General features: G+C 36.6%; 1 protein-coding gene across 1 annotated transcript in view; it reads right to left on the bottom strand.

Annotated features, from left to right (window-relative positions):
* The window catches only part of FLT1 (fms related receptor tyrosine kinase 1), a 172,356-nt gene that overhangs the window by 21,568 nt on the left and 129,961 nt on the right, over positions 1 to 20,827 (bottom strand). The window contains exons 18-24 of the mRNA XM_074303574.1: positions 14,816 to 14,920; positions 10,748 to 10,861; positions 8,945 to 9,033; positions 4,723 to 4,879; positions 4,203 to 4,300; positions 2,215 to 2,337; positions 529 to 640 (exon numbers count right to left, since the gene is read on the bottom strand). Of these exons, the coding sequence (XP_074159675.1) occupies positions 529 to 640; positions 2,215 to 2,337; positions 4,203 to 4,300; positions 4,723 to 4,879; positions 8,945 to 9,033; positions 10,748 to 10,861; positions 14,816 to 14,920 (798 nt within the window). The remainder of the gene's footprint in view (positions 1 to 528; positions 641 to 2,214; positions 2,338 to 4,202; positions 4,301 to 4,722; positions 4,880 to 8,944; positions 9,034 to 10,747; positions 10,862 to 14,815; positions 14,921 to 20,827) is intronic.

Below are 20,827 nucleotides of genomic sequence, written 5' to 3'. Positions count from 1 at the left end.
GTCTACTGGCAATAAAAGAAACCAAATCAATATTTTTTATTACCCAGCCTAAATTAAAAAAAAAAAAAAATACAGATGAGGAAATGGAAGCTCTGGAAGGTAAAGGAATTTGTCCGAGATGGAACAGCTTGAAGAAAACATCAGAAGCAAGACTGAAAACCACATCCTTTGACTCCACATCCATGCCCTTTCTACTCAACCACATTCTTTGACTCCACAGCCATCTTCTATCTACTCAGCTGTGACTCTTGCTCTAGGCAGGCCTTGAGGTAGGGTATTATTGAGAGCAGGAGGTCCTCTTCACCCTCCACAGTGTTGCTTTGGATCAGCTAAGCTTTCCATGCATTTATTTATTACCAGTGCCTCTAGTGGATTACATGGATTCAGGCTCACAAAATGTGACCTTAAGATCTTAAACAGTATCAATTTGTAAATACTTAGCAGTTACTTTGCAGGTCTACATGTAAACAGAGGAAAGGAGGGTACAGATTTGTGATGTCTGTTAATTCCTTATCATTTCAAACTTACCTAAAGAGAATATTTCCCATAGCAGCACCCCATAAGACCACACATCACTTTTAGTACTATAAATTTTGTCAAAGATGGATTCAGGAGCCATCCACTTAAGAGGAAGCCGGGTCTACAAAAAGGAAAAAGAAATATTTAGCAGAAACATATTGAAACAAGGTATATTTAAAGAGTTTGTTCATCTTATTTAATCATAATTATTGAACTGCTTATCATTTTAGGGACTAGTTAAGATGTCCTATAAATGCTATACCACTTAGAAGATATATGGTATCTTAAAATAGATACATGGCTGGATATCCATTAACATGGTTTAAGTGCAGTGTTATCTGAGGGCATGAGAATGAGTTACAAAATCCTTAGAGTTTCAGTCTAACAATGAGAAATTTCTGTCTTACAAAAACTTAGACAATAGAAACACATTGTGTCTAGAAGAGAATGATTTGAACTTGGGCAAAGAAAACTCAAAAATTAGGGATTTTCAGGAGATACTCTTGAAATTTTCAACCAATTCAATGCAACAAGTATTTATTAAATTCCTTTTATGAACAGGGGTTTTATGCAGAGGAAAGGGAAGGGAACCAAAATGTAGGTCTAGGAATAGGGAAAGATATAAGAAAAAGGTAATAAATAAGAGCAGAACAGAGAAGAAGAGATATTGGAAGGAATGAAAAAGACTGAGAGGAAAATTTCCAAAAGAAGATTGAGACTAATTTGAAAAGTAGCCAAACTATCAGATCAGTGTACTGGTTTTCATTTTCTTTGAATTCAAAAAAGGATTTGGATTAAAAAAGGAATGGATATTGCCAAAAGAAAGGTAGGATGGGATAATGGGACAATGGGATGATTGAGGGAAAGACAGGACAATAAAAGAAAGAAAAGAGAATATTTCTGTTAGAAGGACCTTTTTTTTTTTTTTTTCTTCTATTCTTTTTCATTGGAGGCAGGGAAGATAGGAGGAGAGAAGGTTTTATTAGTTCAACAGTTTTATGCACGCACACACACACACACACACACACACACACACACACACACACAATGAAAGCCAGGAAAGAAATAAGCATATATAGTTTTCATTAATTTATATATAGATAGAGGGAGTTTAGAAAACAGTATAGGAAAAGGTATTTTGCATAGGTGGAATAGATAAGCCCATCTTATGGAAGAAGAAGGGAAATGCTGGAAAGCACAGAGAAATGGGAGGTAACCATTTTTATCCCTGATGTAAAAAGAATTATACCTTCCCCCACCCTTTCCTGAAACTTAAAAACCTGCTGAATGAATCATTTGCGTTTGAGGGAATGAGACCAGTGTGTTCTCTGGAGCTGAGGTAAACAGAATTCCCATGGGGTAGAGTATAAAAGGATTAGAGGTATAATCTTTACAGCAACTGACAACATTTTGGGAGAATTTAGCAAAACACTGGGGATAGGAATGACAGGAAAATCTGTCCTAGGGATAGATATCAATATGAGAGAGATCTGTAAGGCAGTCAGCTTTTTTGAACCCCATGTTAAAGAATACTAGAATTTCCCAAGTATACAGCACATTTCATCTTGGCAGAAAGCATATAACAATTTTAGGAACCTCAGTTTACAGGAGGTTAAATATTTATGAAAGGTCTGGTTAATGCTTGAAAATTATCACTGTAAGAGAATGAGTCAAATAAACAAGATACTGACTTACATCTCCTTTTCTCACATAATCAGGATTCTTGTAAATATCTCTAGCGAGTCCAAAGTCACAAATCTTCACTACATTGTTTTCAGATAAAAGGATGTTTCGGGCTGCCAGATCACGGTGAATGCACTATAATAAAAGTTGCACAATCAAAATGTATTTCCCACAAATTTCCTGAGAGTTCTTAAATTTTTAAAAAAAATTGAAGTCTCCAATTCACATGTGTCACTGTAAGTGTACACTGAGTTACTATAAACACAAAGATCTCTACAAATAGAGGTCTCCAAAGGCCAAAAAGTCAAACTGTCCTGAGGTTGGCCAGGGTCTTTGCTTTGTTCAGGATGATTTTAGTTAACGTCATTTACAACTGAAGTCCTACAAGTCTTCCTCACAGCTTTTTATCAGATGATTAGTCAGATTCTTATCTAATTATATATAAAATTATGATTGTTGTTGTTGTTGTTGTTGTTGTTTGTCTTTCATTCTCAAAGAGGACCATGACACCAGAAAGCTGAAGCTTTGGAAGTGAATTAGATTTAAGTGAGGGATCCCAAAGAAATATGGAAGGTCAACAGCAGGCTGGTGATACCTCCTAAGAAACTGGTCAAAGAATTATTATTGGAGCCATGTGGAGAATAATAGCTAGCATTTATATAGTGTGTTAAGATTTACAAAGTATATATATATATATATATGTATATATATATATATACAGATATGTGCATATACATATTTATAAATGTATAGATATTTATGCAGCATATGTATAAATTATTTCCATATATAAATAATATGTATATATGTATGTATGTATATATAATTTGATTCTCACAATCCTATCTGTGAGGTAATTGCTATTATTATCCTTATTTTACAAATAAGGAAATGGAGGTATAAATTATTTCCATATACAAATAATATGTATATATATATGAATGTATGTATGTATAATTTGATTCTCACAACCCTATCTATGAGATAATTGCTATTATTATTCCTGTTTTACAAATAAGGAGATGGAGGGTTACAGAGATTAAGATACTTGCCTAGGATTTGTGATTTGTTATTGTTTAAACATTCTTGGTGAAGATACTGGAGTGTTTTACCATTTCCTTCTTCAGCTCATGTTACAGATAAGCAGACTGAGGCAAACAGGGTTAAGTGACTTGCCCAGGATCTCACAGCTAGTGAGTGTCTGAGGTTGAATTTAAACTCTGGTCTTCCTGGCTCCAGATTCAGTATTTGTTATGCACTGTGCCATTTAAGACTTAGGAGAATGACCATCTTTCCCTTATACTAAAGTCCTAAAGGCCTTTTCTTTGACTCAATCTTGTGCATTACTTTCAGGTTTCCCAAATTTCAAGCTCCAACTAAACAAGAGTGAGTTCCGTGTTTTTGCAGTGTATCATGTTTCCTCGATAAGCCACTGCAAAGAGCACGGTTAGATCGATATGAAAATTGTCATATTTATGAATAAAAATAGTACAAAGAGAAATACTTTTATTTTCCATTTAATGTCTTTCTTTAGGACTCTTCCACAGCATACAGGTGAAAGCTATGCCAGTAGGGGGCACTCTCTGGCAGCTCCTGTACAAAGCTGTCCTGTCTTCTTGCCTGGTGAGACTTAGCTACCTGTCATTCAACAACCAGCCTGACTCTATTTAGACAGATTCATCAGCAAATTGGTTACAGAGTGACAAATTTTTCAGCCATAACCATTTATAAAGACATTAAAAAAAAAACAACTCAATCACAGAGGGGCTACTAGGTGCACTGGTAAGGAAAGTGCAACGCTGCTAAAACCAGGTCTATAAATATAATTCATCTCATATAAATATCTCACAGAATTGGCAATATTTGTGTGTGCCTATCTATGGCAAAACAAAGACTAGAATGTGCATACATTTTGTGTGTCCCTATAGGGATGTGTGTGGGAATGGTTGTAGAGTGTCTGTATTTGGTAAAGAAGGAAAATAGCAACAAGTGAGGCTGACCTTTCTAGAAGATAAGAACTCCATGCCTCTGGCCACTTGAAAACTGTATGAAATGAGATCTTCCATGGTGATGGGTTGCTTGTAGAAATCATCAGAATCTGGAAAACATTAGCCTCGGACCTTGTTTATAATGGCCCTTGCTATTCCACCAAATCCCAGCTTATTAGAACAGTGTTAGCAAAACATAAGAGAAACCGGCCAGCTGATCTGAATTCACTTTTGAGAGCATTTGGTTTCAACATGTGGATCAGAGATATTTCCATGTCTCCTTCTAGTTTTACCCCAACACACACAGAGGGTTGATTCCCAAAGAGGCTCCAGGCTAGACAATTGCACATTTTCCCTGTCAGAATTAGTAACCTTGCAAATAATCTTTATTCAAATCTTATCTCCTCCGGACATTACCCTATGAGTCTCCCACGGATGTTTATTAGGGTGATAAATTAGGAAAAAAATTATAGATGCACAGTTGTTGTAAAAATATCACAGAGTGTAGGAACAGGAAGGAATTAATACCTACCCTCCTCTTCCTCCTCAACATCACTCAGACTTTTATCTTCCTGAAATCCAGAGCTTGCAAAGCTCTCGCTGCTGGTGACACTGTCCAGTCTTTGTTTCTTGCCATGCTCAAGTTCAGATTCCTTTTCTTTCTTGGGCTCAGTCTGTAAGGCTGCATCCTTGAAAGAGACCCAGAGAAAGGGAGAGGGTGAGATTGCTGAGTGTGAGCATTAGGATGAGAAACCAGACTGATAAGTAGATTCCTAGATTTCCTCAAAATCATGTCATCCCAGGAAAGTGCTAACGCTCTGGCAATGAGAGAGGCAATGGACAAAGCTGTCTAATGAATCCCTTCAGTTCAATACATACCAATCTAATCTTGATTGTGTCTGTAGGCAGGTAAGAGGAATGATGGGAAATAATGACACTTATGATGAAATATTAATCTGTACTGCACCTGAGACTTTAGCTTGTAACCATCATCGAGTGCAATGGCATATGGGTAATGATGCTGAACCTCTTTAAAACTGTTTCCTTTTATTTTATTTTTCAATAAACAATTCAGTTCAATTAATTTTTCTCCTTTCCCTCTCCATTGAAATAAAAAAAAATGTAACAAATATGTTTAGTCAAGCAAAAAAGATTAACACATTGACCACATCCAAAATGCTTGTATTATTCTGCATCCTGAGTCTATCTCTTCTCTGTCAGGAGATGGATAGCATATTTCATCAGGAGTCTTCTGGAATCATTGCTGGTCAGCACATAGATGAGAATTCTTAAGCCTTTTGAAGCTGTTTGATTTTACAATGTTTCTTATACAATTTGATCTGCTTCTATTCATTTCTCAATCAGTTCATGAAAATTTTCCTAGGTTCCCTTGAACTCATATCTTTTGTAATTCCTAATGGTACAATAGAATGCTATTCTAATTATATACCAGCTATTCTCCAAGGTTATGGGAACCCCGTTATTTCTTTGTCACCATAAAAAGAGCTATTATAAATATTTGTTTGTATGTATAGGTCATTTTCCTCTTTGTTTGATCTCTTTGGGACAGTAGAAATTTCACTGGGCCAAATAGTTTAGTGATTGAATCCTTTTTTTTAAATCGGGGAAATTGAAGTCATCATGATTTTTTATGATGACTTTTAAAGCAAGAAAGGATCACAGAGATCATCATCTAGGCCAAGTTACTCATTTTGCTGATAAAAAATGGAGACCTAAAGTGGTGAAGCATTTTGCTTAGTTCCATAGCTATTTAATGGTACTTGCTTATAGTAGTCCCTAGGTGTTTATACCCAAGAAATACCAGTGGTATTCTGCTGTCTCTTTTCAAGCAAAACTCAATTTGTTTTAGCAGGATATTAATCATTGAATTGATTTTTAATGTAATAAAATGTTTTTTTTTATATAGACTGAGAGTCTGCCACTATGCTCCCTTAAGTCCTTTCGTCTTTAAATCCTATGATCTTTAGTTGTTTAATCTTCTGGTCTTTCTTTTAAAAATGAGGGAATTATATAGGTTGTGTTTAAATCCCTTTGCAGGTCTAATATTTGATGATTTCATAATCCATTAGAAAGGATAAATTGACTATAAGTGCTCATAGAAAGTTAAAAGTGGTTTCCTTCCAATAGAAAGTAAGGTCCATGAGGGAAGTGGCTGTTTTTCCTTCTTCTTTATATCTCAAGAGTTCAGTATAATATCTGGCACATGATATGTACTTAATAAATGCTTGTTGATTTATTGACTTTGATAATTAATCTAGTGATTGATAATATCAACACTTTTTATTTCCATTTGCAAATATAAGACACAAATGGTTAGTATTATGGTCTATAGAAGCAGGAATTGCAAGTGCTGAAAGTTTCAGTAATGGCCTGTTTCCATCAGCAAAGCCATGACGGAGGTAGGTTCAGAATCTTTTGCCTTTTGATCTTGAACTTTGCCTGCCTTTTGGTTCCAAGAAATGGACTGTTCCCTCCACCAGAGGGCACAGTGGGAACAGGGAGAGGATACAGGGAGAAGGCAGCAGAGGTGATAACTGTATTGGACAGAATAGACTCAGCCTTGATAGAGTTGCTGTTCAACTGGAAGAATAAAAAAAACCCTTCCAGAACTGTATAGGAAAGGAGGAAACCAGTCTTGTGCACACATATTACAATCCTGGGGGGTCCAGACCTAAGGGCTCCCTAGTGTTCTGGGTCAGCCAGAGAGAAGAATGGAGACTTTCCTCCTTTTACATAAAGTAAAGTTTGATTTGGCTTCTGTTCAGTCAGAGAGAGATTTTTCACAGACTCCTCCCCAGGAAAGAAAGGATAAGAGAGTCAAGAAAACAACATGCGGTAGAAAAACTCCCAAGTAGTTATTTTCAAGGTCCATTTTGCTGAAATTCTGCTCTCTATAGCCTATAGTCCTCTGATGAAAATCACCCAGGGTGTGAGACTTGGGGAACACTCCTCATATGTATATGCCCAAACTCCCCTGGAAGCTATAATATTATATCTGACACTAGATATTAAACATCAATTCTGGTGGCTAACAAGAATCAGGTACAGGGTAAGTTATCTATCCAAATGAGACAAGTTCCTGAGCTTTAATGAACGGCTAAAAATAATATTCTAGGAGTTAGGGAAACTAATTTTCATGAAGAACAAACCCATTCTAGCAGGACTTGTCTTGCTTTGTATCTCCAGTATTCAACACCACTGGTTCTTGCAGATTCACAGAGGTTAGTCTTTTGATGATGTTTTCCCATCACTCCCTATTTAATGCCTTCATCTTTTAGCTCATGAAATACAACCACGGGCTTTCCACAAAAACACTCCACTCCAACAAGCCACATGGGGAGGCCAATCATTAAATATAGCTGATGAAGGAAACAGAATCTCCAAAACAAAGGACGCACGAATCCAAAAGTTCCATCCTGCCCCGTCTCTAGAGTGTTCTCTTGGCTCAGTCCTTCCTAAAGTCAGTCCAAATTTTCATGGCTGGAGAGAATATGTAGTGCTGGGTTGAGAGTGAGACATTGTTTGATCCTAAAGGTCCCAGTGGTACCACACCTCACTTGCCCACTCCCTGGACAGTGCCTTTTTATATATTCTTCTACCAGATCCAGTAAGAAAATGGCTGCCAGATTAGCACTGCTACCCTGTCAACAACTTGAGGACACTGGATACTGACTGAACCTGCTCAGCAAAGGAATCAGTGGGCTTGATTCATTTGGTATGTACAAATTTACAAAAATAACAAGAGGAGCCAATACTGAGCTTCTGCCATTTTACATACAATGTAGATGAGTTATAATGAGATGAACCCATCAAATCTTTCAGTTTAATTGATTTTATCAGCATGTGAGCAAATACACCAAACACATACTGTTTACCAGTTAATCCTAGAGAGACAATGAGGTTTCTATTGCTGAACTAAAAAAGCACAGCATTAGTATGATAGATTGTCTTGACAATGTTTTGTTAAATTCTTTCTTCCCCACTGTCTGATTTTCCAAGACTGCTCAATTTTCTTGAGGTCCCAGGCAAACCTATTATAATAATAGGTAAGACCTACTGGATAAATCTTGTCTAAGAGTTAGTTTATAATTCTGTCATTGACTATGGGTAAATGACTTAGCCAACATAAACATTACTTTTTTCCCTCTGAAAATGAAAGCAGTTATGCTTATCATCTTTGCTCAAGAAGGGAGTGTTGTATATTATCACATTTCTAATATTAAAATGATTTAGATTAAGTTGAAAGAAAAAGATTAGGATAATTCATATCTCATTTCCCAGATGTTATGAAATTAATTGCAATAGGATTTATTATTTATAAAGGACGTGACTGAATTACAACAAATTGGGAAGGATTCAAATATGAAGGGGCTTTAAAAATTTGAGACTGAGTTTTGAATTTTCCCAGTAATGGGAAGTTTATGTGTTTCTTCTTTTGAATGTTCTTACTTTTTAGTTTAATGCTCCAGAATTAGATCACCTAAATGATAACTTTAAAAAAGATACCCACCAAATATGTATAAAAGAATTGCACATGTTTAATATAAAATGGGTTACTTGCTTTCTAGGGGAGAGGGTAGGGGGAAGGGAGGGAAAAATTTTGGTACACAAGGTTTCGCAAGGGTGAATGTTGAAAATTATCTATGATCATGTTTTGGTAATAAAAAGCTTTAATAAAAAAGATACCCACCTTAAGTATATACTTAAACAAAGTTAAGTTTTTATTTATTTACCTTATTGAGAAAGAAGAAATCTCTTTTGCTCTTGAGGTAGTTGGATAAATTTCCATATTTACAGTATTCAACTATTACCATAAGAGGACCTGACACCAAAAAAGGAAAAAAAAAGGTATTTTCAACATCTTAAAGTCAAGCACTCAAATGACAGACTTGATGATTTTCAAAAGCCAAACCATTGTTAGCAATGTACTGGCAAATGCCTCAGAGGGCCTCTGAATCTAGAAGTGCCATGGACAGGGTGACCTCAATTTAAGTTTAAAAAGAAAATAGACATGAGACTATTTATTTAAAAAAAAAAGAAGAGAAAGAAAGAAAAAAGAAACCCTAAATTTCTCATTCCAACATTTCAGTGTTCTTCAGCTGACCAGTCTCACTTCTTTGACTTTTTTGATGCAGGGTATATCTGGGCAGCCTCACAAATATATTCATTCACGCAAAATAGAGATTTTAGCCTTCTAATAAAAGTTATGGAGTCCACTTTTTTGAATTTTAAAAATTCATTTAATAAAATACAAAGAAAACCAATTATATTAAGATAACAGTATCATTTTTTTTTAATAAAAACATCATGGACCTCAGGTTAAGAATCTCATTGTACATAGAATTAAAAATAAACCCAGATTTAATAGCATTTTAACCAGTAAGGTTATTTAAAGATACACTCACTCAAATGAATAATAGAGGACTTAGGCAAAGTTTTGCAAACATTTCTAACAAACCTCAGCCTGGTGTTTTCACTATTCACAATCTTGCCTATGGTTAGTCCTGCCTGTTACCCTTTTTTGACCAGATTTGATAAATGGAAAAACTACCCTTAAAGAAAGTGGCCTGATCTCATATACCTTGAGACATGGATAATAGCAAGTTGCATCCATGATTTGATCTCCCTGCTCCCACAGAGAAATATGTGGAGAATATATCTAGAAAAGGGAGAAAAAGTATATGGAGGCTTCAGAGGATGCTAAAGAGGAAATCAGAGAATCAGCACTACTTTTCCCATGGGTTAACTGGAGTCTAGGTTGGAAGTCCCTTTTCAAAGCTAGGAAATAACTTTCTGTTATATAATGTGCCAAAGGACTAATATAGCAATGTAAATGTCTCTTTTCTAGGGATGAACACAAATATTTCAACATAGTAATAATTTGGGGGCTGGGAGAAGGTGAAATGATTGAGAGCAGGATGACAGCAACCAAGGCTTCATCTTGAGTGCTTAGAAACCTCCTTGAAAATGAACTAAATCTCAGACCCTGTGTGTTTGATTCAGCAAATTACCTAATACTAGCTTTTATTTGTCTAGTACTTCACAGCTTCTGAAAGGTTTTATGATTATTATCTCATTTGACTATTTAATATAAGGTTCACAGCTACAATTAACTTTCCTCTTTTTAAAGATGAAGAAACTGAAGCTCGGGGAATTTTAGTGACTTGTATAAAGTCATACAACAAATAAAAGTCAAAGTCAGAATCTGATGAAAGTTAGGAAAGGGTGACTGACTTCTAGAAGAAAGGTTTCCCATATCAAATCCAATCACAGAACCTCTGGCTTCAGGTCCTGTGTCTAATCCACAATAATGTGCTAACTTCCCTAAATAACAGTTCATCTTATCATGTTAACTTAATATTACTACAGACGACCCTAGGAAAGAAACACCTGCCTCCTAATGAACAAGAAAAGGAGCACCATTCTCTTAAGGCTGCTGCAATGGTCCTCCATCCACAGAGCAATTTATCCTCCAATGAGATGAAGAGAGCTTGAAAATCCTGGTCATAAGAGACAGCACATTTCTCTCTATTTACCTCCATGCTTGGTGCAGGCTCCCAGCAGGTTCACCACATTCAGATGGTGTCCAATATGGGTCAGGATCTTAAGCTCAGTCATCAAAGCTTTGTATTCATTGGCTGTGGCCCCCTCTATTTGAAAAAAGCATGGGAGAGTTAAAACAATTGGACAATGGAGGCTCCTGCCTTTGGAAGAGTTCTTGCCCTCCCTATTTTTAAGCTCAGGAATTGGCTACTTACTGCCTTGCTAACTCCTTACATTAGGCAGAATCATTAAGCCTTCTCTGTTTTCTTTTTTTTCCTTTTCTCCCCACACAACATCCTTTTGATTACAGTAAGGTCCAGAACAGTGGTAGGGTTAGTCATTGAACATTTCCTCTCAATGTACCGGGCTGTAGTCAGCAATGTGCTGACTCAATCCTAGGATAATGTACAATGTATCTCCTTCCAAATGCTTCTGACTAACCCAGAGGCAGGGAGCAAGAACATGAATTCTCTTCTTCCCACCCTTCCTATCCCATCTCTGTCTCCCTGTCTCCATCTTTCCTCTCTGTCTTTTCCTTTCTCCATTTTTATTCCCTAACTACTAGTTTTTCTCCTTACCATGAAGATAAAAGGAAGAAGTCCATAAAAGTTTGACTATGGGTTCTTGGGTAGTTATGAGCTGATTGACCATTTCTGGGTGTTCATAAAACATTTTTTTGGTCAACATTTTTTTTGTAAGGCAATTGTGGTTAGATGATTTGCTCAGGGTCATACAGGTAGTAAGTGTTAAGTGTCTAAGGTTGAATTTGAACTCAGAACTTCCTGACTTCAGGACCAGTGCTCTATATACTGTACCATCTAGCTACCACCATGAAGCATTTTTTCTCATCACAGCTTTTACTTCCCTGTGGATTCATGGAGTTATCTCAACCTCTGAATATAACTTCATGCCCAAAGTTAAGCAATTTAGACTCATAGGCTCATAGATTTAAAACTGAAAGGAATCTATCTCATTGCTTATTTAGTCCCATATTCTCCCCCTTTTTAAAAAGATAAAAGTAAGTCCCAGAGGTTTAAGTGATTCATCCATGTTAATAGAAATAGCATGTGCAAGAATCAGTATTTGAATCCAGGTCCTCTGATAATATAATAAATAGTAAAAGTTTTAGGTGGGGCTGGAATTCCAATAATTTGTACCCTTATGTATTTATCACTATAATTGGCATTTAAATATGACCCCCCCACACTTTATAAATGCTTATTAGTTAAACCCTCAGGATATCCCAGAACATCAAAAGGATGCTATATGTGGAGAAAAGAAAACACAGAGGATGTTCAGTGATTCTGCATAATGGAGGAAAGTTAATGAAACAATATCCCAGAACATCATAAAAATGATAATTATTTCTCTCATTTCAGTAAGGGAAAGCAAAAACCAGAGAGATTATCCTATCTGTTCAAGCTTTCATAATAAAAGAAGAGCTGAGAAAGAAACTAGATGGCTTCTAACTTGGGGTGACATTCTGTCCTGTGCCTGTCACCTCAGATAAAGTGACTAAGATAAATCTGAATAAAACAAGATTTTTAGGATTTTTATAAGAGGCTGGTTTTAAGATATCTTTGAATTCATGTTCACAATGGGAAAGGGGCAATAGGATGAGGGCTCTTACATATGAGTGACATCCACTTTCTATCTATTTTTTTGGTTCAGTCATTTTCAGTCATGTCCAATTCTTCATGACCCCATTTCAGGTTTTCTTGGCAAAGACACTGGAGTGGTTTGACATTTCCTTAGCCAATTCATTTTACAGATGAGGAACACAGAGGCAGGGTTATGAGACTTGCCTAGGCCTATTATACATATTATTTTAATTTCTATGGGTCTTTTAAAAAAAACTAGGAATTGAAAATGTTTCATTTTAGAAATACATAAGCTCTTTTATATAAATGTTAGCCTAGTACCAGTTTTTCATGTATGTGTGTATAGATAGTGTAAACCTAAGCATAACATAAAGGTTCAAAAAACTGATTTTTTATATCTCATTTTTAGGTTTGTATTTTTAAGGATAGTTAATAATTTTTTAAAAAGTTAACTTCATTTAAGTTTTACTTTCTTTAGTTTGATAAATAAAAATACTACACTTATGATTACATATCTAATAAATATTTAAATGCTTTAAAAAGCATTCCTTTTTCCTAAATTTCTTTTTCCAATTCCCTATATACACTCCCCACCCAGTGATAATTAATTTTTAGATATATGACCTGCTCCCAATATAGCATATGAAGAGTATTATGGCCAAGTCCTAGAATCCCAAATTCTCAGAGACCTCATGACCATTGTATAAATTATTTCCTCCTCTATCGTATATTGTCTGAGTTTCTTCAGAAGAAAGTCTAGAATTCTATGAGTGCTAGGTCTGAGTACTCTAGAGCAGGCTAAATTATTGGCAGAGAGGAAATGGGTGACTTGTGGCCAAGGAATGAGGATCATTTCATAAAAAGCAAGGAAGAAATAGATGGCTTCATCAGACCAGGGAAATTTTCATGATGTTAGCCTAGGAGGCAGTTTCCAGGAGGATCTGATTTTTTTTAATCTAAAAAAAAGTACCCAAAACAATTTTTATACCATAAACCACCAGAAAAAATTCCCAATTAACCTTAGTTAGCTTATATCTGAGCAAATATTACTGATAGGCTGCTGAACACTCTGTCTCTGACCCACCATCCAAGACAATATCATTGGGACTTATATAAAACTGTCTCAGAACCTCCTCAGGCTGTCCCATGATCTTGAGAGGCTGAGTTTAGTGGCTCAATTGAGCTCAGAATTACTGAGCTAGCAAGGGCTAAGCCAATCTGGTGTCTATACTAAGTTCCACCCCAATGTGGTGAGCCCTCAAGAAAGATGACATGGGGAAAGGACTCCTGGCTTCTTAGGGAGAGATCAAATCGACTCTGATGGGAAACAGAGCAGGTCAAAGCTTCCATGAAAAGACATAGTGATATCAGGTCTCTGGGTAGAGATATTCAGCTTGTAAACAAAGGAATGAATGGATGAATTAATGAACAAATAAATAGATAAACAAACAAAGAAGTAAGAGTCTACCCAGGAAAAAAAAATATATCAAGCCCAAAACTTCTTAAATTACAATATCAATGTGAGAAAGAATTTTGGGAGCTTCATCTTCCTCAAATATTTCCCCCACCTATGCCATATGACACAACTTTGTGAGCTTCCCTTGATAATATCCTGGAGATTCCTACAGCTTTAAAAACAGATCTTACAAGGTTTTGTTTATTTGTTTTATTTTGTTTGAATAGTACTGTTTCCTTTTATCCTGGGGTCTTAAAGAAAGCTTGTTTGAGATTGGAAATAATGTGAAAATCCTGATGAGAAAGAGGAAATGAAACGTTTTCTGTTCTTAAAAGAACATGAGAGCTTTTGGGAGCTTTCATTTCTATGCTCAATCTGTCAGGCACAAGGGATTGTAAATCATTCTGAGATCTGTTTTATCTCCCAAGACTTTACAAAGCAGTGATTATCTTTCAACACTAGTAAATTATTGAAGACTTTTTGCCAAATGAAAGAACATGTGTTACATTTGAATATAGAACAGTTTATAGATTTGATCAATTCCATTTTTCTCACATACCTTCCTTAGCTTCACTTTATGATTAAGTCAAACTTCAACTAAACTCCTGGAATTTATGATGTATAGAATAGCTGCTAAATTTCCATTACAACACCATGACAGTTCATCCCAAATATCTCAACCCTGACTTATAATGGGCTGGAATCTTCAGTGTTTCATTATCTTTGACGTAAGAGAGGGACAGGCCCTTTGAGACCTTAAAGTCTATTTCCCGAGTGTCTGGTGTTGGATTATTTTGTGGATAAATCCAGTGTAGTATGAGAGATGATAAGGGATGGGATTTTGAGAAGAAAACATAAGGAAATGTATACTATACTTGAGAAATAAACAAGACTTTACCCAACCCTGATCAACACCTAGGGAACACTATCTGGAGACAGAGTAATGGCTTTATCTCCAGAATCCACATACATGCATGCATGCACGCACACATACACGCACATACCTTTCAGCATTTTCACAGCCACTGTCCGGCACGTGGGCGATTTCTTAATGCCAAATGCAGCTGCTTGGACCACTTTTCCAAAAGCTCCACGTCCAAGTGATTTTCCTGCAATGAAAACAAACTACTGAACTGTGTGACAAGTCAACAGAGTGAAGTCCATTTACCAGAAAAGTGCCTCTTCCTAGATCCATCCAGAACTACAGAAATTATCTTCTACTTCCCTGCATATCACTGAGATAGAATGGTTTTGAGTGGAACCTAGTAGAGTGGTCCCAAAGGATAAGTTATAGTTAGCACATTTCTGGCTGCCTCTTCCTTTCCTAGTCAATTCTATATTCACATGGCTTCTAATAAATCCCCCTGACCCTCATTAAAGATTTATGGGTGAAAAAGGACCATCAGAAGTGATCTGTTATAGGAAAGTTCCATTTAAGATCCTTTTTTGACAAACTTTTCCATAAATTTTATAATCTCTTTTGATAAACTTATTCTATTATTTAATAAACCCCAAAACTAGAAGGTCCTTCCTTATATCTATCTAACTTAATTTACTCTTGCTGAAGCTAATGGTAATTTCTTTGTATTCTTTCCTCACTAAAGAGGAAGGAATAAGGAACAAGGTGGTCATTATGTTCATTTAAGAAGGCTCCCCAGACTGGAGAATTAAAGTTAAGTTACTATTCAGTTTTCTCTTTGAATTAAATATTTCTAGGCTCTCTAACCTTTTTTCATATGATTGTATAAACTTAGGATTCTAAATGTGAATCTATTAAAAATTTAGGTTCCAAATGTAAGCCCATTAAAACTTGGCTCTTAATGGGGAATCACATAGGATATCTCTATCAACAAACACGTTAAGATGGCAGCTTTTCTACATAACAACATTAAGGAGCCCCTGGTAGTCAAGGAAAGCAAGGCGCAGGTCATGCTGGATGATGCATTGTCCCAAGCATCCAAGCTTCCTAGGAATGTATTCAGAAATCATTTCATCTCTTTGCATTAGTTCTCATTTGCACCCATCCCACCATCAGAAAACAAATAAAAGAGAATTCAGAAGAGATATGTGCTCTGAAGTATGGAAAGATGAGTGAAAATTACAACAGTCTCCACTTGAACAAATTGTGCTTTTTGAGGTCTCTTGGGAGTTCATGTCACTCTTCTGGAAATGGCTACATTCTCAGAGTGAATCCTGGCAAGACAGTATTAATTGGTTACCCAGACTCTCCCACCAGCCTCCCCTAATAGTCTGCTTCTATTCTGCTTTAGCTAATTAACCTTCCTTCCTTCCTCACACTCCTGTCCTTTCCTTCAAAGAACATAAGTTTTTCTAAGTTTCTGTTTGAAGTTAATTTTTCTTCTCTTTTATTATGTTAGAAACTTTCTTGCTTTCAATGTATCTCACACTCCTCCTCCTTTATTTGGCATCTTCAGCTGCAAATTATCTAAGGCAGAAATCATTATGGAAGTACATTTTATTCCCCAGGGAAAAATACCAAGTGAGAGGTTAAAATACCAGTCAAAACACAATAGATTTCTGATTGATGATCTTTTCTTCCTTACTAATGAAGTTTTATAAGTATGAAAATAAGCAGTGCTTTCAGAATATGAAACATACAGAGGATGCATAGCATTTTTCCTTATGCATGTAAAAATGTTCAAAGATGGGTCAGAAGAGGATCAAAATGCCTTTAATCTTAAAAAAAACTTGGACTTAGACTCTAGAAAGACTAGATTAGAAAGAGCATGAGACAGTGGGAAAACAATCTCTCAGATTTGTAAGAAATGGTTCATTGAACTGAGGATTTTCTTTGTTGTTAGGTTGTGTTCTCCTACTAATTCCCACTCTGATATCTTTTTGTTGCAAAGATTGACCTTCACTGATATAACCTCTGTGGTAGATCTTAGCACAGAATTGGAAAGGCTTCCATTCAGGGCATTGGAGAGAATGCCAGACTGGGAGTCAAGATAAGTTGTTCAAATCTTGTCTCAAATATATTTACGTGGTCATAATGGGTCATTTAACCTCTTAGCTTCTATTTTCTCAGCTGTAAAATGTAGATCACAACAGTACCTACTTATGAAGTTGTGAGAATCACACACACATATATTTATATGTATAAAAATAGATTTGTATATGTGTATGTATATATATGAATATATATGCACATAAATATACATATATATACAAATACATATAAGTATATATACTGTGTATATAAATATATATATATATACACACTTATATTTACTATTTTTTATATTCACATATGTGTATGTGTGCCTTTCAAACCTTAAAGCATTCTATATGTGATAGTCACTAATGATGGGACTAAAGAAAAAGTATGTGTCTGTTGTCTAGGGACCTGCCTTACTAGGCTTTAAGAAAGCCCATTAGTAAAAGAATGGTCACCAGAAGCTGCTGACATTTTCAACTATAGCAGCTCATAAAGGATGCCTTGTCTTCTTTATTCTCCCTCCATAACAGTCCTTGCAGCTTTCCCCTCACCATTCTCATGATTGCCATGCAGTTCAGACTACCATCATCAGCTCCTCTTTTGGCTATTGATGATTTGATGATAGTAATGGCCTCCTAACTAGTCTCTCTGCCCCTAGTCTCTACTCTCTCTGAACCATTCTCCAGTTATTTGATATAACTAAAGGATGGGTAGATATGACCATGAGGCTTCGAGTCAGGAAGACTCACCTTCATGAGTTCAGTTCTGGCCTCAGACACTTACTACCTGCATGACCCTAAGCAAGTCACCTAACTCTCTATTTGCCTCAGTTTTCTTATCTGTAAAATGATCTAGAGGAGGAAATGGCAAAGCACTCTAATATCCTTGCCAAAAAAAATCCCTTATACCAAAAACCCAAATTGGGGCATTAGACACCACTGAGAAATGACTGTACAACTATAAACAATGACAATGTGCTTGATAAATCCTTGTTGAATGAATAGAGAAATCATGGAGGTGTTCAATTTGCTGTGGGGGAAGTCACATTCACATAGATGAAATAAATCAAAATATCTTCAAAGTGTCAATATAACATGTTCTTGTTATGGTGAGGGCACAGCTCTGTTCAAAGGCAAAAAAGCTCTTCTTCCTAGAATTCTGTTTTCCTGTCTGCAGAGGAGCATGAACAAAGCATGGTATGAAGTTGGGAAATATCAAAAGTATCCATCTCAATCTTTGGCCCCTTACCCCTAGACTCCTTGGGGTCCTTCTTTCCACACTTATAGCCTCCATGCATTCTCTTTTCAGTCATTACAATGCACTCAGTTTAAACAAGTGTTTGGAGACTTTAGCTTCTATCAGAATAACCCAGTTCCCACAATAGAATTAGTTAGTTGACTCATTTCAGCCTCCTCAATTGTTCATTTGGAAAGCAGACTGCCGCCTCATAAAACAGCATGAAGCTATGATATTCCCTTGAATAAGTTGATGCACTGGCACCTTTCCCAAAGATCTAAATTCCCTCTTTTTGTGGAGGCCCAGTCATGCTGGAATTGAATTCTGTTGATCCTTTGCTTCTCTTCCCCGGAAATTGCCCTTAATTTTTTTGCCTGGAATGCCACTAGTTTGCTTAGGAATGTGCTGGATCATTATATACAATGCCAGGATGTTGGAATCTCCTCCCAGACTTTCCCTGACTTGCTGGGGCTCACAGGACGCTGAAGGGGCTGCTCACTACAATTTCCCCATCCTGCCCCCTTCCAGACTGTGCCCCAACTCAGTGTTAACACATGAACCACAGAGATCCAGGAATAGTTAGCTCACTTGACAAATTCCAGACACCCTGAGTTGTCTTCTATTTTGGACTATTCCTGCTTGAAATGCTTTTTTAATAGAAGGAAGTTGTTAAACATTTTCCTCATTTTCATCTGTGATAAATTTTTTTTGTGACAAATTCCCTAATAGGTCTCAATGGAGAATTAACAAAACTGTTTAAAGCATATTTTCATGAATTCCAGGGATTTCATTGCTAGCAGCAAATAATACGGAGATTCAGATCTCAAGTCTATCCTTCTTGCGCAGAGCTTCTAACCTGAGGTCAATGAATTAAAAAGTATTGTGACATCTATATGTCAATATAATTGGTACCCTCTGAAATTCTGTGTATTTTATATTTTGAATTTTAAAACATGATTCTGAGAATTGTTTCCAGAGATTTTACCAGACTGCCAAAAGAGTTCATCACACAAAAAAGGAAATTAAGATCCCCTGCTCTTAACTGGAGTCATAAATTCCAAATACTATTATTCTCATAACAATAATAATCACAAGAACTTTGGCATAAAAGTGTTGAGTAGCATGTGATCACAGAAGAGATGGAGCAGGCTGCAGAGTCATTAGATTTCTCAATACTTCAAGCCCTGGCATACTACACAGTATATTCCATCAGGGGACAAAGCATCTTGGTTCAAATTGAGACTGATAATCACTATCTGTGTGGGGCAAATCTTGTTAAGCAAATCTTGGGACCTCAATATCTTCACATGGGGGGGAGTGCAATTAGATGGTGCAATGGACAGAGCGCTGGGCCTGAAATGAGGAAGATTAATTTTCTTGCATTCAAATCTGGTATCAGACTACTAGCTGTGTGATCCTTAGCAAGTAACTTAACTCTGCCTCAGTTTCTTCATCTCTAAAAATGACTTTGCAGAATGAAAAGGCAAATTCCTCCAGCATCTTTGCCGAGAAAACCCTAAACAGGGTAACAAAAAGGCAGAGAAATATGAAAAATGATCAAATAACAACAAAATCCTTATATGTAATATATAATCTTGGTTTTTTCCCCCTCCAACTAGACCAAGGTTACATGATTTAAAAAAAATGACTCTGGGTCTTCTTGGTCTTGTGTTAATTATGGAATCACTTCTCTGTTCCCTCCTCCCTGAATATCAGGAGAAAGTTCCCAGACTTAAGATATAGTGAGACGTCATCCACCTGAAGCATGTCCCAGAGTCTCATGCTGACATCAATCAAACTCTGACATCTGGCAACTCCAAGAGGGAAAAGGGTGATGAGAAAGTTTCCCTGCACAGTGAACCTGGTGGCCTACTATTCCATCAGGATCACTCAAGGAATTCTGGTAGAATTATAAACATTTCCTTTAAGGAGATTGCTATGCAGAGCCAAAAAAAGAAGAACTTTGTGATAGATAGGCACATATATCTTATATTGAAAGAAATCATATTTAATTGTGACTAATATAACCGAGCATAAGAATGGCTCATGATTGTGGGAAAATCATCCCTTGTTCATTGCCAAGGTCATGGAGGGGCTGGGCTAAGTGCCATGTCACTTAGACTTGCATAAGGAACTCATCCAGTGTGCCACCTGCCTCTAACTTCTCCAAATTTAGTCCTTTTCTCATCTGTCAGCAGTTTTTTTCTATCGTTCTGCTTGTTCTCTGCTTCTCACTAATTTCCAGTTTTCTTCCCATGCCAAATAGAACATAAACTCAGGATCAGTTTTTGATCGGGCAAGGAGTAATGCAAGCTGAGGAGTTTGGATTCCAACAAGCAAAGGTTTAATTTGTCCCTCTTTCTTTCCCCCCACCTCTTTCCACTACTAATAAAACTTCTCACAACCAGTGAAATCCGCAGGTACTCTTCACATGGAGAAATCTCTTTCCTTTCAGGCAATGTATGACAAGCTCCAAGAATGTAAGATCCACAATGTGTTTTCCTATTCTATCAACTAATGATTCTGGCATTCATGCAGGAGCAAGTGGAAAACTTTCAGAGGCCACTACCAAAATATTTTGGGCAGGAGTAATTAAGGCTCCAATTGTTTTCTTGCATTTCAGGCTGGGCAGACTGGGGTTTAATTTGCACTATGACGTCTGAACAGGAGGTACTGGTAAGCCAAAAGAAAGCACATTCACTACATGTTTACAGCATCTAAATTCCCTGGAAAACAACAGCCCATCCCTAATCAGAAACTAAACTTAAATGACCCCTCCCATTCACCTAGGACATTTGTCCCCCTTTGGTTTGTGCATTGC

The sequence above is a fragment of the Sminthopsis crassicaudata genome, chromosome 3, assembly GCF_048593235.1.
Source record: "Sminthopsis crassicaudata isolate SCR6 chromosome 3, ASM4859323v1, whole genome shotgun sequence".
NCBI lineage: Eukaryota > Metazoa > Chordata > Mammalia > Dasyuromorphia > Dasyuridae > Sminthopsis > Sminthopsis crassicaudata.
Note: the sequence above shows the minus strand (reverse complement) of the source record. Positions and strands in the feature narration are given on the sequence as shown.